Here is a 16784-nt window from a genome sequence, read left to right as displayed (position 1 = left end):
TGGATTCTGCGGCAACCCCCTGTTGGAGAATAATGATGCAGGCCCCTGGGATTCTGGAGAAAGGCCATGTCGCCTACAGAAGAGAATCACATGCCTTATGAAAAACAACTTCTGGTATGCTATTGGGCCCTGGTAAAGATGAAACACCTGGCCGGGAATGGTGGTTCACGCCTGCAATCCCAACACCTTGGAAGGCTAAGGCAGGCAGGTTACTTGAGCCCAGGAGTTGGAGACCAGCCTGGCCAATATGGTGAAACTCCATCTCTACTAAAAATACAAAAATTAGCCGGGCATGGTGGTGGACATCTGTAATCTCAGATACTCGAGAGGCTGAAGCAGGTTAATCACTTGAACCCGGGAGGCAGAGGTTGCAGTGAGCCGAAATCATACCACTGCACTCCATCCTGGGTGACAGAGAGAGACCCTGTTTCAAAAAAATTAATTAATTAAAAAATATGAAACACCTGACCACAGAACACCAAGTGATCATGGAACTAGAACTGTTTATCATGAGCTGGGTCTTATCAGACCCACTAAAGGTCAGGCGGACCCAGCAACAATTCATCAAAAGACAAAAGGGGGCTTTCCAGGAGTGCTTATGAGGAGGACTACGGGGCACTAGTAAAGTGCAAGATCAGGTAGCCTAGACCACCATGGCATGCACCACTGTTATACAAGTGCCCTCCTTCAGCTCATGCCTGCAACTTTATGGGGATTCCATCAGATCAACTGAAGAAAAGAAGGAAAGGTTTGGTTTATGAATGGATTGGGTCAGTATGCGGGTGCAAGCCAAAAATGGACACTGGCTGCATTATAGCCTCTCTTGGGAGATTGGGGGTGCTTGAAAGACAGTGACAGGTGAAAATCCTCCCAGTGGGCCGAGCTTTGGGTGATGCACTTTATCACCCACCTTGGGTGGAAAGAGAAGTGGCTTGAGGTTAAAATATTTATGAAGCTGTGGTCACTGGTGAATGGCCTGCTCAGCTTGTAAGGCGTTTGGAAGGGAAAAGTCTGGAAAATTGGAAACAATGATATCTGAGGTAGAGGGATGTAGATAGACGTGTGCAAGTGGGCACTAAGCATGAAATGTTTGTAGCACATATTGACGCCAGTTAGAGAGCATCTAGCTCAGAAGAAGCATTGAACAACCAAGCAGACAAAATGACCTTGGCAGTTGACATCAGCCAGTCTCTATCCTTGGCCACCTCAGTATTGGTGCAATAGGCATGTGAACAGAGTGGCCACTGAGGCAGAGAGGGAGGCTAAGCCTGGGTCCAACAGCATGGACTCCCACTTACAAAGACCAATCTTGCAATTGCCACTAAAGAATGTTCAGCCTGCCAGCTACAGAGACCAACAATGAGCCCCTAATATGGTGCCATTTCTTGAGGAGACCAACAGGTCACTTGGTGGTGAGTTCACAACATTATGCCCCTTCCATCCTGAAAGGGCCAATGGTTCATTCTCATAGGAATACATGCATATTTCCAGTATGAGTTTAACTTTCCAGCCTGCAGGGTCTCAGGCAGCACTTCTATTTCAGGACTTTGGTAGTATTAGATCCACCAGTGTGGTATTCCACGTAACACTGAGACAGACCAGAAGACCAACAAAAGAGATGCAGGAGTGGGCCCAGGATCAGGGGACCCACCAATCGTGTTACATAGCACACCATCCAGAAGCTGCTGGTCTGATAGAGCATTGAAACAGCCAGCTGAACTACATTTCCCAGAATTCCCTCACTCCTATGTTTCCAATTAGAGTGGGTCACAGAGATCTTTTGGAGATTTGTTGGGCCTTAGTCAGTTAGGAGCCATATAGTTTCTACATTGGAAAATCAGTGCAGGGAAACCAGGTGCAGTTGTAGCTCATGCACATTGTCACTTATCTATTGGCTCACCTCAGTGGCGTGCAGCAGCAACTGGGTCAGCAGCGGCTGCTACACCTTCCTCCCAACCATCCTTTAGTGTCTCAGACTCCTGGATATAGGCCAGGTGTGTGTGTAGCTGTGGGCAAAGGGCACCAGCTTCCCCTGCAGGATACCCACATCACCCAAGTTGGAGATAACGAGAGACTGATACAGACCCTAGTTCATCCTCCTGTGTTCCAGCTCATGCTTCTGGGTTCTAGTTTGTCTCTGTTCTCCTCCACTTTTCATTCATTGTCCCCTCCTGACTGTCCTGCAGACTTCATGCTACGGCATTAAATGTGAAGAAATGCAGAGGCTGTTTAACCAGTCCTGCTCCCACAATTAAGGTCAAATCTCTGATGGATAGATAGATGATAGATAGATAGATAGATAGATAGATAGATAGATAGATAGATAGATAGATGTAGATGGTATAGATATAAAAATAAAATCTCTTGCTGGGTGTGGTGGCTCACTCCTATAATCCCAGCACTTTGGGAGGCTGAGGCGGGCATATCACTTGAGGTCAGGAGTTTAAGACCAGTCTGGCCAACATGGTGAAACTTCATCTCTATCAAAAAATACAAAAATTAGTCAGGCATGGTGGCATGCACCTGTAATCCCAACTACTTGGGAGGCTGAGGTGGGAGAATCATTTGAACCCGGGAGGCGGTGGTTGTAGTGACCTGAGGTAGCGCCACTGCACTACAGCCTGGGCAACAGAGTGAAATTCTGTCTCAAAATAATAATAATAATAATAATAATAAATAAAAATCTCTTAATGGCCCCATTTCTCTGATTGAATCCTGACTAATATAGGAACTTTGTGCTCTGTAACTCTTGACAGGGTTCAGGACACGCTACCCCCAACTATGATACCTTGGCATTTGAGAAAACAGCAGAAGCAGTTTTTCCTGTTTCGCTGGGTCTTCATTTCTGAGGGTTCCTATGTCACTTAAAACTTGTGTTAAATAAATTTGTCTCCTTTTATCTTGTTAATTTGTGTTTTGTTATAGGGGTGCTAGGTATGAACCTCACAATGGGTGAGGAAAGAAACATTTTCTCCCTTACATGCTACAGGGCTAGAGGACCTGGTCTCCAAAGGAGACACATCATTTCCAGAGTCAACCTCTTACTGAATTATAAGCTACAGCTGCTGCCTGGACACTTTGGGCTCCTTGTGTCCAGAGACCAGTAGGCCAGAAGAGGGGTCACTGACTTGGTAGCAGTAATTCACTCAAATTATCAGGAGGAGATGGGGCTGCTGTTCCACAATGGGGAGAGGGAGAAATAGGTGTGCCACCTGGGCATATCTCAGTACTTCCTTGCCAAATTGTGACTATAAGTGGACAGATACAGCAGCCCCAGCCTGAGAAGGGGATAATGACCAGGCTGCTCTTAGCCCCTCAGAAATTAGGGTCTGGGTCAGGCCAACCAGGAAGCCATCATGGCCACCAGAGGGCAGTAGCTATGGGTGAGCGTGACCTAGAATGAGCAGTGGAGGCGGCAGGTGCTGAGAAACAGTTGCAGCCCCAAGACTAACTGTAGCAGTGGGGGCTGTAGTTTGTCCTACTAATACCACTCTTCCAAGGTTCCCTTCTGGGAGAGGCGTGAAGGAATTGAGAAAGAGATGCAAGCGATGGACTGTGGTAGACACAAAGATGCACCACCTCAAGAAAGGATTTGCTGTCCAATGGTGGGGAGTGAGGTTGGCAGGCAGTCTCCAGCTGTCAGCTCCTGCAAGGCCTGACTTACCTGCAGAGAGACACTCATACACTCGGCCCCAGGTTATATTCTTCCAGACAGAGGCAGCTTGCATCTGGCGACTCAATGAGGCAGGAGAATAAAAGCCCAGGGGGCAGGTGCGGTGGCTCACGCCTGAAATCCTAGCACTTTGGGGGGCCGAGGCGGGTGGCTCACGCCTGAAATCCTAGCACTTTGGGGGGCCGAGGCGGGTGGCTCACTTGAGCCCAGAAGTTCGAGACCAGCCTGGGCAACATGGTGAAACCCCGTCTCTACAAAATATACAAAAATTAGCCGGGCATGGTGGCGCACGCCTGTGGTCCCAGCTACTCAGAGGGCTGAGGTGGGAGGATCGCTTGAGCCCAGGAAGTAGAGGCAGCAGTGGGCCATGATTGCACCACTGCACTGCAGCCTAGGTGACAGCGTGAGCCTCTGCCTCAAAATAAAATAAAATAAAGTAAAACAAAAGCCCAGGTATTTCTACCCAATTCGGGGCACTCTGATGAACAATACTCCAGAGGTCCCTGCTGGGGTTGCTGAGGTTTTGTCAGGCTTGCATGGCGATTCAACTTCTCTCTGCCCAGTCTTGCTTCCTCCCCCTTTTCCTTCACAGGTGTCAATCCCCAGTAAACATCTACCACCCAAAATTCCATCTCATTATCTTCTACCAGAGGAACAAAGTGGGCAAACTCCACGTCTCCTGCTTTTTCTAGTACAGCACTCTCCCCTGGCACAAACATAGGAACTGGAGCCCCTTTGCTCTCAGCAGTTTATTTTTAAACATACCTTAATATATACCCAAAGGAAAAGATTCAAGATAACACATGTTTTGTGGGGGAAAAAGTCCTTATGCTACATGCAAATATATTTTTGTACTCATTAAAACCACATAAAAGTGTATTATGCATTTTAAAAGGTTGATTACCTCAAAACCAGAAATGCCCTCCAGGCTCTCTGCTGACATAACCCACATTTACGAAGTCAAAAGCAGCTTTCCCGATTTTCTTCTCCTTCATTGTGTGAAGGGGAAATGTTTTTTTGTACAATCTTGCATACATTTGTCAGTTTGAAAGAAAACATTTTGTCTTGTTATTGAAGATATTTTAGTAAAAAGATCCTGAAATATTTTTTCAAGGATTGATTCAGTTATGAGTGAGCAGAATATGATTCCTTTACTGTAACTTTAAGAAGATTACCAGGGAGTCAAGGAAAGAAGAGGAAAACATATAAATCATCAAGTGTAATTAACACTTTCTAAGCAGCAAGGTTCGGGGGTGAGGGTTCACAGCATTTATTTTTCTCAAAAATTAGTTAGCTTTCAATGAAAACACTTTAGGAGGCAAATAATCTAAGGAAAAAATGAGTATTGGGTGAAATAGGATCAATCATTTTGAATTATAAAAGTCAGAGCCCAAAGCTAAAGTGAGTGTTCATCAAAGAGTCCTGGTTGTTTATTGATTTGGCTCCATCAGTGCTGGAGCTTTCTTTATTTAGAGAGCTGTTAGTTGGGCTTCAAATTTCAGTTGTTCTCGTTGATGTTACTGTTACCATCCATTCCATAACCATAGGAAGAGGATGCTGTGTCTTCATGTAGACCTACTAACCTGCCATCAGAAGACATGCACACGTCAGTCTTTCCAGTAACAAGCTGCATCTTCACTGCTCATCTCAGCCATTTAGATGACTGACTCAAGTTGAGTCCAGGTGGCAGTATTAAATGAGTCTGTCTTTGGGAAAGTTAAATAATCTCTACGATGATTAATCTTTGGCTCATTAATTTTAGCACAAAAGGTGACCTGATATAATGGGGCAAGCATCCTAATGGAGTTGGACAGGCTTGGTTTGAATCCCAGATCCACCACTTGCTAGCTCTGTGATACTGACTAAGTCATTTCATATCTCTGAGCCTCGGTTTCCTCACCTGTAAAAAAATGAGTGGCAATCAAGGATTTTTGTGCAGACTACACAAGACAATGCATGTGGAAATGTGTGACACATGATAAAGTTTTGTTACTAGGCTCCAACCAATAGCCCAAATACAGGCTAGGGTGCTAGTGACATAAGGAGAATCTCTTAGGTATGCCTCCTGTCATGGTCTGAAACATACATGACAACACCTGTTGCGGAGTCAACAGGCATGGGCTGAAAGGCAAAAGTAATTCTTTGAGGATACCCCATAACACATCCTCATAGAACCAGTAATAAGCCCAGTCTCCTGGGAAATGACAACCTACACCCAGTGAAACATAGCAATCATCAGAAAGTTGAGTGTGATCAAAGGTGTCATTCACTGAGAGAGGTAGTGAGGTGGAGGGAGAGAGAGACCCTGTGAACAATAGCTCTGACCACTAAACAGGGGAGACACCACCTTGGTACTCAGTATGGAAAGGAGGGTACACCTACAATACATAGATAACTATAGCTTCAGTGTCTTATGAGTACAAAGGACAAGACAATGACTTATTTTTATCTGAGCAGCTGTAGTAGTGGGTCCCCAGCTGCATGGCTCCCTGTGCCAAGGGGAAATGAAAAATGCTATAGTAGCCTCTCTTGTCTCCATTCCCTTTTCCTAGATGAGATTTTTCCCTCTGGAGCACTATAGCAGGGCTTTCTTCCTCCTTCTGGTACTCTGCCTGCTAGACCCAGGGCCCAGTCGAACACAGACCTGATTGGAAGGGGGCTGGGTAGGCTCTAACCCAAGAAATTCCCTCTACAGGATCCTTCCTGAGGCCAGAAGAGCCATCACAATAGATTTGCTACTTTGCCTTAAGACTTCGTATACTAATAAAACCAACATGTCTTCTCTGCAACTTGCTCCACCTTCCCAAATATATACACACATCACTGATACACATATTATGAATTAGTTCATCATATTCTCTCCAGGGAACACAATAGGTATAAAAAGCTTGGTGAGAGTAATAGCTGGGAGGAGACAGATAGATTTGGTCGATTTCCCATTGTCAATTAGGCAATAATGATAATAACAAGGATGACATTTATTGACTGTATGTGATCTCATCTTACCTCTCAAAAACACTATTTATGAGCCCTGTCTTACAAGATGAGGAAACTGAGCTACAGAGAATTACACAAGTTGCCCAAGGTCACACAGCTAGTAAGTGGATAACCAAAGTTTGTGCACTTAACCTCTATGCTCTATGCTTCTTTGGAGAGAGGAGCAACTGTGATGTTTCTCTTTCATACATCTCCTTGAAACCAGTCTACTCACGGCAGACTTGGCTTATGACAAAAATCTCTTAGGTCTTTTGTTTCCAAAACAAAAATGATAGCGTTCAAAGGTAGAGTAGCATCAGCAAAATGGTTTTCTGCAGTTTGTTATCTGGAACCTTGTCTTTATGTCTTGAGAACATCATTCTCCAGTCTATCTGCAAATGACCAAAAATGTTGGAATTCCCAGTAGTTTTCAGGGTAGAACCTCAAACGAGACATTAAAAATCAGCAACATGGCTGGGCGAGGTGACTCACACCTGTAATCCCAGCACTTTGGGAGGCCGAGGCGGGCGGATCACCTGAGGAGGTCAGGAGTTTGAGACCAGCCTGTCCAGCGTGGCGAAACCCTGTCTCTACTGAAAATACAAAAATTAGCTGGGCGTGGTGGCAGGTGCCTGTAATCCCAGCTACTCGGGAGGCTGAGGCAGGAAATCACTTGAACCCGGGAGGTGGAGGTTGCAGTGAGCCGGTATTGTGCCACTGCACTCAAGCTTGGGCAACACAGCAAGACTCCATCTCAGCAAACAAACAAAAAAAATCAGTAACATGTAACATACCAGTGCTCTAATTCATTGCTGCTGAGTCCTCTTTGAAGCCAAATAAACCTTCCATATTCACATTCCAGAAATGTCCCTGCCTCCTACTCCCATGCTTTGTCTGGAAAAATCCTTCATATCCTTCAAGGCCCAGCTCAAATGTCACCTCCTTTACGAAGTGGTTCCCAGTCCCACAGGCAGAATTAATTGATCTTCCTTTATGCTCCCACAGCACTTTATATTAGCGTTGGTGGTATAGCTCTTACCACATTGTTTAAGTTAATTGCATAAGTAAGCTCCTTGAGGTCAGAGACTTGTCTTATTCATAAACCCTTTGATTCCCATATTCCCAGCCTAGCACATACCTTATTTCATCAAATCGAAAACTCCATCAATTGTAAGACACACCATTATTTCATGAATTACTAAGAGAAACAAAATACTGACAATTATTCTATGACATATCATCAATTTGAAGATGTGTCCCAAATTCAGGAAATGTCAATAAATTTTTAAAAATGTGTTTTAGAAGGAATTAACTGTGGCAATAAGTACTCACCAAATGTTTATAGAACTGAATTATTAAACCAAGGTGGAACAGATATTTCTAGAGAACTGTGACAGCCCATGCTTCTTAATAAGTAAGGGATTAGAAGTTGGTGATGAATGGTGTGTGACTGCTTTGCTGATTTCAAATATTTTACCCAACAGATTAGTTAAAGGGATGAGTGGCCTGATGTGCCATTCCTATTTAAAAATAAAATAAAATAAAATAAACACCTCCAAGGACCAAGCCTGCTGGCTCATGCATGTAATCCCACTCCTTCAGAAGGCTAAGGCAGAGGATTGCTTGAGGCCAGGAGTTTGAGGCCAGCCTGGACAACATAGTGAGACCCTGTCTCTAAAAATATAAAAAATTAGCCAGGCATGGAGGCAAGCCCCTGTAGTCTCAATTACTCAGGAGGCTGAGGTGGGGAGGATTGCTTGAACCCAGGAGTTCAAGGCCGCAGTGAGTTACTTGTGCCACTGCACTCCAGCCTGGGCAACAAGGCCAGCCCCCACCTCTAAAACAACAACAACAACAAAGACACCTCCAGATCTCCCATTTAATATACTAGAAAGTAAAGTGATGATATACTGATTCTAGTTCCTTAAACTAGTTCAACGCACTGCTGTTATCATCTGCCCATGAAGAGGAATAGTAGCTCAGCTTTCTCCCAGTTTATTCCAGCCCTGCTTTTATTTTGATGCAATCCCTTCCTAATTCCAAACTGTTGGTCTGTGACATTGGCCCTATGAAGTTTCTCCTTGGCCCTATGAAGTTAGTGATCGTATATTACTTCTCTGGTTAGTGTCTGTCTGAACCTATACTTTCCATAGGATCTTTCCATAGGGCAGGCCTTGCTGGGTCTTAGTATTTCAGGCTGTCTCATCAAGAATCTGAATTCTAGTTCCATCCTAGAAAGAAACCCCACCCCCTGCCCTAGACCTAGTCTAAGCCATACACTTAATGTCTCTCGACCTCCTTCCACCACTCTTTCCCTGCCCCCAAGCACGCATACACGCTCAGGCAAGATAAACCAAATTGTCACTGAAAACCTTAAATGTATGGTTGGTTCACAGAAATACTCCTGGAATAAAAGTTCCTCTTTGAAAATAGAATTATAGGCCAGGCATGGTGGCTCATGCCTGTAATTCCAGCACTTTGGGAGGCTGAGGTGAGTGGATCCCTTGAGCTCAGGAGTTCGAGACCAGCCTGGCCAATATGGCAAAATCCCATCTCTAAGAAAAATACAAAAAAAATTAGCTGCCTGTAATCCCAGCTACTCAGGAGGCGGAGGCACGAGAATTGCTTGAACCCATGAGGCAGAGGTTGCAGTGAGCTGAGATCATGCCACTGTACTCCAGCCTGGGCAACAGAGCAAGGCACAGTCTAAAAAAAAAAAATGAAAAAAGAAAAGAAAAGAAAATGGAATTACACTAGCCAGACGTGGTGGCATATGCCAGTAGCCCAAGTTACTGGGGAGGATCACTTGAGCCCAGGAGTTTGAGTCCAGCCTGGGCAACATAGCAAGACCCTGTCCCCCTCTCTCTAAAAATAAATAAATAAATGAATAAATAATAATAAAAAAAGAATTACACTGAAAGGATTGAGCCTAGTAGCTTAATTAATACATTATAAAATTTTTAAACATGTAAGCAGCTCTTTGCATTAGCATTCAGGGAATGAGAGTCTTTATGAGGCAAGTACAAAGGGGTAATTTTATAAGGGGGTGATGAAGAAGACAGTAAAACAGGGCAACGAGTTCCTAGTTTGCTTTCATACTTAGACCCTTGGTGGGAAGCCAGTGACCACTAAAAACCTGAAAGTCATCTCCCCCTTTGAGGCGGGCTGCCAGTGCTTGGGTTAGGTTTATCAGGACTAAGTCAGAAAGCTCCAACGATTAGCATCTTCCAATTTACGCCAATCTTCCCAGGCAAGGCAAGACTTGTTCAGCCTCCAGGTCAGCTTAGTCAGTATCCATTCAGTGCCTTCCCCACCCTTAATGAATAAAGAGGAAACAAGAGAAAGGTAGAGAAACAACCTCTATTGATTTATTATTGATAGTATTTGGAGATGTTCAATCTATGTAAAGGACCCTGCTTATATTTTCTTTCGAAGGGGGTCTGCAAAGTAGGTCCCCCAAAGTATTAGAATTGAATGCATCCAGGCTGGGCGCTGTGGCTCACGCCTGTAATCCCAGTACTTTGGGAGGCCGAGGTGGATGGATCATGAGGTCAGGAGTTCGAGACCAGCCTGGCCAAGATAGTGAAACTCTGTCTACTGACAAAAAAAAAAAAAAAAAAAAATTAATTAGCCAGGTATAGTGGCAGGTGCCTGTAATCCCAGCTACTCAGGAGGCTAAGGCAGGAGAATTGCTTGAACCCGGGAGGCGGAGGTTACAGTGAGCCGAGATTGCCCCACTGCACTCTAGCCTGGGTGACAGAGCAAGACTCCATCTCAAAAAAACAAAACAAAACAAAACAAAAAAGAATTGAATGCATCCAATGCCATAGGCGTTTTACTTCCTTACAGGTAGAGTTACACTTGCAAATAAAATCATTGAGGTGAAATCACAGAACATTAGAACTGAACAGAATCTTGATGATAGATCTGCTGCCTTGTTTCATAGTTAAGGACGTTTAGGGGAAGAAAGTTAACTAACTAGTTACTGGCAGAGCAAGTACTAGAAGCCAAATCCCCAGTCTGGGGATTTTCCCAACAGGGAAGATACCTAAACCCTTACAATTGTATCTCATCCTCATAGTCTGCAGTTACATTTGGTTCATTAGGCTTTAAAACACCATGCAAATAGAGCTCCTATTACAGGATATCTTGATAACTGATACAAACAAATGGTAAAGGATCAACTGGCCCATCACTTCCACCAAAAGATTGAGGCAGTACATTTTCACCACGTATAAGTGTAAAATAAATTGTCATCACCTGGGGCCCTTACAGGGCTGGATTACTGTAAAAATCAAGCCAGCTCACTGAAAGTTTATCCAGATGACATCCAACTTCACCACAGTCCCCACCAACTTGTGATGTAAGCCGGAGAGGAAGCTTCGAAATTTTCCCCTGGTCGAGTTTTGAGAGAACTGTGTAAACAACGCCCCTTACTGGTCAACATAAGAAAACACAAAAGCCACTGCTGACAAGAGCAGGGCTCTAGCAAAGGTCACAGCAATGTCTCTAAGTTGTCTTCTAGTCTATGGGAACCGTGGCCAGGTCAAAGGAGAAAGCCTGGGGAAAAACAGCAGGGGGAAGAAAAAAAACTACATTTTTTTCAGAGATGTTTATATGTACCGAATTAAAGTTAGACCCCCAAAGTAAGCAGATACATTTTTGGTATCCCATTGAGTTTGAACAGGCAGTTACAAGACCCACAGGCATATGTTAGGCTTATACACATAAACAAGATTTTTATTGTTAACATCAATGAACACAGATGGAAAAATATTCACGTTGCAAGGACATATTTGCTTACAAGATCACAAAATGGCTGTTGATTTGTATTCATAAATGATTTGGTGAATCAGTATGTGTTTTTGAGTGAATATATGAGATTTCCAAAGCTTCGTTTCCATTTGTACTCCTGGAATAACTTCATCAGAAAGAGAAGGCAGAAGCTTGGAAACATGTATATGTTTTATAGATACTGTGATTTACCGAAAATGAAAATAACATCCTATTACATATATTTTAAGTAATACACAAAGCAAATACAATAAACACTGATTTGGCTCAATGACTTGTGTAATGGAAGGATATTTTTAAGTTTTAAAAAAAATCCCCAGTAAAGTGGTCAAAGATACTTGATGATGTTGCCATTGAAGAAGCATAGTATTTTCTAAGCAACTCCAAGGCTCTGTTATTTCTTGCTTGTAGGGTCTTCTCAGTTCTCAGTTCATTCTTGACGGCACTGAGCTCTCCGCGGATCTTTGCCATTTCTAATTCATAATACGATTTCATTTCTTCTTTTAGGAGCACATTTCCAAACTTAATTTGATGTTTTAAGTTCCTAACAGCTTCTTTTAAATCTCTGTTCTCTAGGTTCAATTTGTGGATGACTTCTTTGGCTTGCTGGAGTTGTTTACTTAAGTTTTTTACATTTGTTGCTTTTTCAGACAGGTCATTTCTTAAAGCTTGAACTTCATAGTCGCTTTTTGAAGCATCCGTCTCTGTTTCTTGAAAATTTAGAGGTTTTGTGAATATTTCTTTTCTGTAGTACAAAAGTTCTTTTTCAGCGTTTTCAAATTCCTCTTCTATTTTTCTGCATTTCATATTAAGTTCTTCCAGTTCTTCATTCAAAATATTCAGGCAAAGTTTTGGAGACATTCTTTCCATAAGTTTCTTTCTGATGTCTTGTCTTAGTAGAGCTGGTAAGTTATCTGTACTGCAGGTAGAGCTATCTTCCGTGCTGTTAAAGCTTTCTTCGGTTGTAACATCCACATTAGATGATTCATAGGATGTAGAATTTGTGTCTGTCTCGTTCTGTGAAATGTTTATCTTGTTCTCTCTTAAATTTGATTCTTGTTCTATTTCATTTAGTTGGAAAATATATTTTTTCCTCCTAAATTTACTTTCTTCTTGAAACTTTCTACTGGACAAATTATAAATTTCTTCCATTCTCTTGCTGCTATCTGTAGTCGTTTGTTCAGAAGAAGATTCAGGCTGAGAAGTCTCTTCTAGAACATCCTGTGCACTAAAAAAAGGAGTAAACATATACTTCTTCCAGTGTTTTCTTCTAGCATCCATTTCTCCAGGCCCCTCTTCCAATATCTGAAAAACACAATTTAAAACCAAGGCAGGCACATTATTTACACTAGTAGCTAGCATAGTAGAAAGAAATAAGAATGCTGGCTCATGGGTGAAGAATCTAAATATTTGAGTGCTGGCTCTCTCTCTAACTCACTGAATGACTTGGGCCTCAGTTCCCTCATTTATAAATGGAAAGGGCTGAACGAGCTAAGTTCTACAGATGCTTCCAGCTTTAAAAGTCTCTGATCCTATGAAATAGAACTGGTAAACTGACACATTTAGCTACTTACTGTACACACAGAAAGTGATTCTATAAGAAAACAACTGTACACATAAAAACAGACTGCTTTAAAATAAAAAAGTGATTTGAAATTAATAGGTTAATGTTGGTAATACCTGTGCTTTCAATGTGTCTGATGCCTTTCTAGTTCTTGTGGATTGGACTATTGTTTATTCATTCTTTAAAGTGTCTAAAACATCAGGGCTTAGTGAGATGTGAGCTGCTTTTGGTAAAGTATACCATGCGGACTTCCTTATGACTAACTCTGCCAAATGCCCTTCTGTCTTGACCTATAAATTCCTGCTATTCCAGTCTTGGGCTTTGCTTTTAGTCAAGACTGCCAAGTGTACAGAATTCTATCTGTTTTGACAGCAATTTCTTGAGGAGAACCTAATGTCAACAATTGAAAATATTAATGCCACCAAATGTGTTTTTCTCAAGATATTGACTCTGAGTATAGTTTTTAGGTGAAAATTCAGCATACTAAATCACGAACAACTTTCCAAGTTTATAAAAATATGAGGATGATTATTTTGTTTCAAAAAGAGTCTTCCCTACCCAAAGGGAATCCTTAATGTACAGCTTTCCCACAGCACTGAAATATTTGATAAGTGACTACTTCTGAGGGAAGGGAGAAAGAAGAACCAAAGCAGCATGTGGAGGGCCACTGGCACCTGAAGCCACCAACCGGTAGCTGAAGTTAGCCCTAAAGGGTGAGGAGAAGACGGAGAGGGTCACTTTATTCATTTTATATATTAATTTATCAAGACATATTTGTAGTATTACCATGGAGAAAAATCAAAGTATGCCTGCATCTCTTTTATCTATGCACTGAAATGTAATTTTCTGCTGGTAATGAGAAATGGCAAATGTTGTATTTATAACTTAATTAATATTTTCTTTGATTATTATAACAATTTTGGAGAATACAGAAAAGCACATAAAACAGAAGGAATCTCCTTCATAATCTCATGGCCCTGAGATAACTACTTTTTGGTGTATGATATTTTCTTTTCTTTTCACAAACAGTAGTTTATTTTAAATAACACAGGTTTTCCTTACTATAAGCAATGAAGGAATAAACTTGATACCTATAGGCACTGAACATATCTCTCCCCTTTGCCACACAAAAGATGGAAGGGACTCACCATCCCCAAGGGTACATCCCTACTGGCAACTACTTGGCTTTGAGGAAAGGAGAAGGTACACATATTCTTAAGATGAACTATTTGGAGAGTTCAGTGAAGGTACTAAAATCATTGGTCCAAAAGCCAGAAGCCAAGCTTTCTTGAGGTCAATCAGACCATAGTGATAAACTCAGACCTGAAATTTACAGTACGTATTTGCCATTGGAGTATCATCTTCTTTCTTTTGAAACAGTCCTTTCTGACTTTTATTATGCTACGAGTCACCATCCAGAAGCATCATTGATCAATCTCTTCTTAAAGGGAAACATCATTTCTTGGTTTCCCTCCTCTCTAGAAATATGAATGCAAATCAGTAGGAATTATTACAGCAATCATAGAGGAAAGGAACAGAGAGAGGAGAAAAGAGGGTGATATTAATTGCCAGTCACATTTTTTAGCAGTCAAATTTTTACCCAACAATTCTATAGATGATAAAAATGCTTCTAATCAGGTAGCAATGGCAGAGAGATTACTATTTCTCTTAATTCTGGATGAAGGGCATTGGTGGGATTGATTAGGAAGGAGGTGAGCACAGGGGCAAGTAAAATGTGGCCACTTTATATCTGGAGATAGCAAGAATGACACATCTGAGATAGAGGTCTGGGTATGGATAAAGGTTAAAATAAAAAACTCTTTTCATTAATAATTTTGCTCCTTGAAAAAGTAACTTCTGCATCCAACCATCCCATAAATCTCTGGCAAAACACATACACACATGCACACACTTTTTAATTTTCACTGCCTTTCTTCCCTGAGCCTCTGTATAATTTCCTGGTGTCTGAAAGGAAATGCCTTTCAGTGAAGCCTATATAGTTACTGAAATGGGAAGAGTCCATTTATGACTAAGGCCCAGAGAAGTTAAGTGACTTGACCAAGGCCACACAGCCCATAGTAGTAAAACTGAGGACCCTGTCTCCCAGGTCAGTGCTTGTTCTAAAATTCTTCTTTACTCATCTGCTAGGTTTCATTCCCCACATTGAAAGAAAACAACCCACTATTTTCAGAGCTTAGGTATCTTTTAAAAGGCCACAAAAGAAGAGAGGAAAAGTGAAGGGGGGAGGGTAAGGAGAACTGCATGTCACATTTCAAAGAACAGAAAGAAATGTTTGAAAAGCCTTTTGGAATTTCCCTCCCATGGCTTACACAGGGCAGGGTCAAGGGGTCTCTGAGCTGCTTCTTTTTTTCTCTCTCTCTCTTTCATTGGCAAGATATCCTTTAAGGGCTTGTTCCCAAATCTAGTCACAGAATGTGGCAAAGCCCAGACTCGGGGTAAAAGCTGCCAGTCTCATTTTCTCTTCACAAATTGCACTGTCTGTTTTTTTATGCAGAACGAGTATGGCATTAGAATTCTCTGGCGAGAACAGGGAATATGCTTTATGGCAATGACACTCCTTTACCCTGGGCTGGCAGCCATTTTGTTCTCAATAAACTTGACTAGGTAATTTGTTCCAGCATAAAGCAAACCAAACCATAAGCCATTATTGAAAGTGTAGGCATGCCTGTTAGTGGGTCAGTTGTGGACATTAGTGTAAGTGCCTACTCAACACTACAATGGATACTGAAGGTCAGAAGAGTAGGGGAAGGAGGCCTCGAGGGGATGAAAAACTGGTTTCTTTAGAAGCAAATAATCCAGAACACAGACAGGAAAACAATAAAAAGTCATAGGACAAAAACAACATCAGTAGTCCTCTAAGATAGCAATCCCCCAGAAGCCCGCAGGACTGCACTGTTAAGGCGTATGTGTCTACAATATGACTACATCTATTCATTTGTGTCTGACATGAATTAATAATGGACTCCTGATGGTTCTAGTTAGTGTCTCACTGAAAACATTATCATTTATCCTCGGGTGACTTTTTTTTTTGCAGTGGCAAAGTAATAGAACATTTTTGCAGAGTAAGAGATCTCTTGTCTCATGAAAGTGGTTTGTATTCACCTAAAGAATTTGAGAACCACTGATAAAATAAATTGAAGATGAATTTATATATAACATGATGTAACATAAATGTCGAGAGCTAAGCAAAGAACAGTCATTTACAATGGACCTGTAGGTGCCCTGTTCCATAAAAATCTTAGAGGAATGCACATTTATTCTCAAATAGCTCCAGAAAATAATACACTACTGTTTACTGTGAAAGGAGAAATCTACAAACCATCTCAGTTTCATTTTTGAGCTGGGGCCCTAGAGAATATAATCATATTAAAGTGAATGTGAAATTTAATTATTTGTTTTCTAAAATATTCATATTTTAAATCACAGGCTTTAGGGAAATTCGATGACATAAATCAAAATTTTTTTTTCTGTTGTCTTATCCCATTTACATGGGCATAGTGGCTCACATCTGTAATCCCAGTGCTCTGGGAGGCAGAGGCGGAAGGATAACTTGATGCCTGGAGTTCAAAACCAGACTGGGCAACATAGTGAGACTCGTGTCTACAAAAATTAAAAACAAAATTAGATAGGTGTGATGGTATATGCCTGTAGTCCTAACTGCTCAGGTGGGAGGATTGAGCGAGCTCAGGGGGTTGAGGCTGAAGTGAGCTATGACCATGCCACTGCACTCCAGCCTGGGAAACAGAGCGACACTCT

The 16784-nt window shown here is 42.0% G+C and overlaps 1 protein-coding gene across 1 annotated transcript in view; it reads right to left on the bottom strand.

Annotated features, from left to right (window-relative positions):
* Positions 1-11609: 11609 nt before the first annotated feature.
* Positions 11610-16784, bottom strand: part of CCDC160 (coiled-coil domain containing 160) — a 9249-nt gene continuing 4074 nt past the window's right edge. Inside the window, exon 2 of the mRNA XM_012001315.1 lies at positions 11610-12748. Within this exon, the coding sequence (XP_011856705.1) occupies positions 11747-12724 (978 nt within the window). The 5' untranslated portion in view covers positions 12725-12748 and the 3' untranslated portion in view covers positions 11610-11746. The remainder of the gene's footprint in view (positions 12749-16784) is intronic.

Source organism: Mandrillus leucophaeus, unplaced genomic scaffold (genome assembly GCF_000951045.1).
Source record: "Mandrillus leucophaeus isolate KB7577 unplaced genomic scaffold, Mleu.le_1.0 Scaffold659, whole genome shotgun sequence".
NCBI lineage: Eukaryota > Metazoa > Chordata > Mammalia > Primates > Cercopithecidae > Mandrillus > Mandrillus leucophaeus.
Note: the sequence above shows the minus strand (reverse complement) of the source record. Positions and strands in the feature narration are given on the sequence as shown.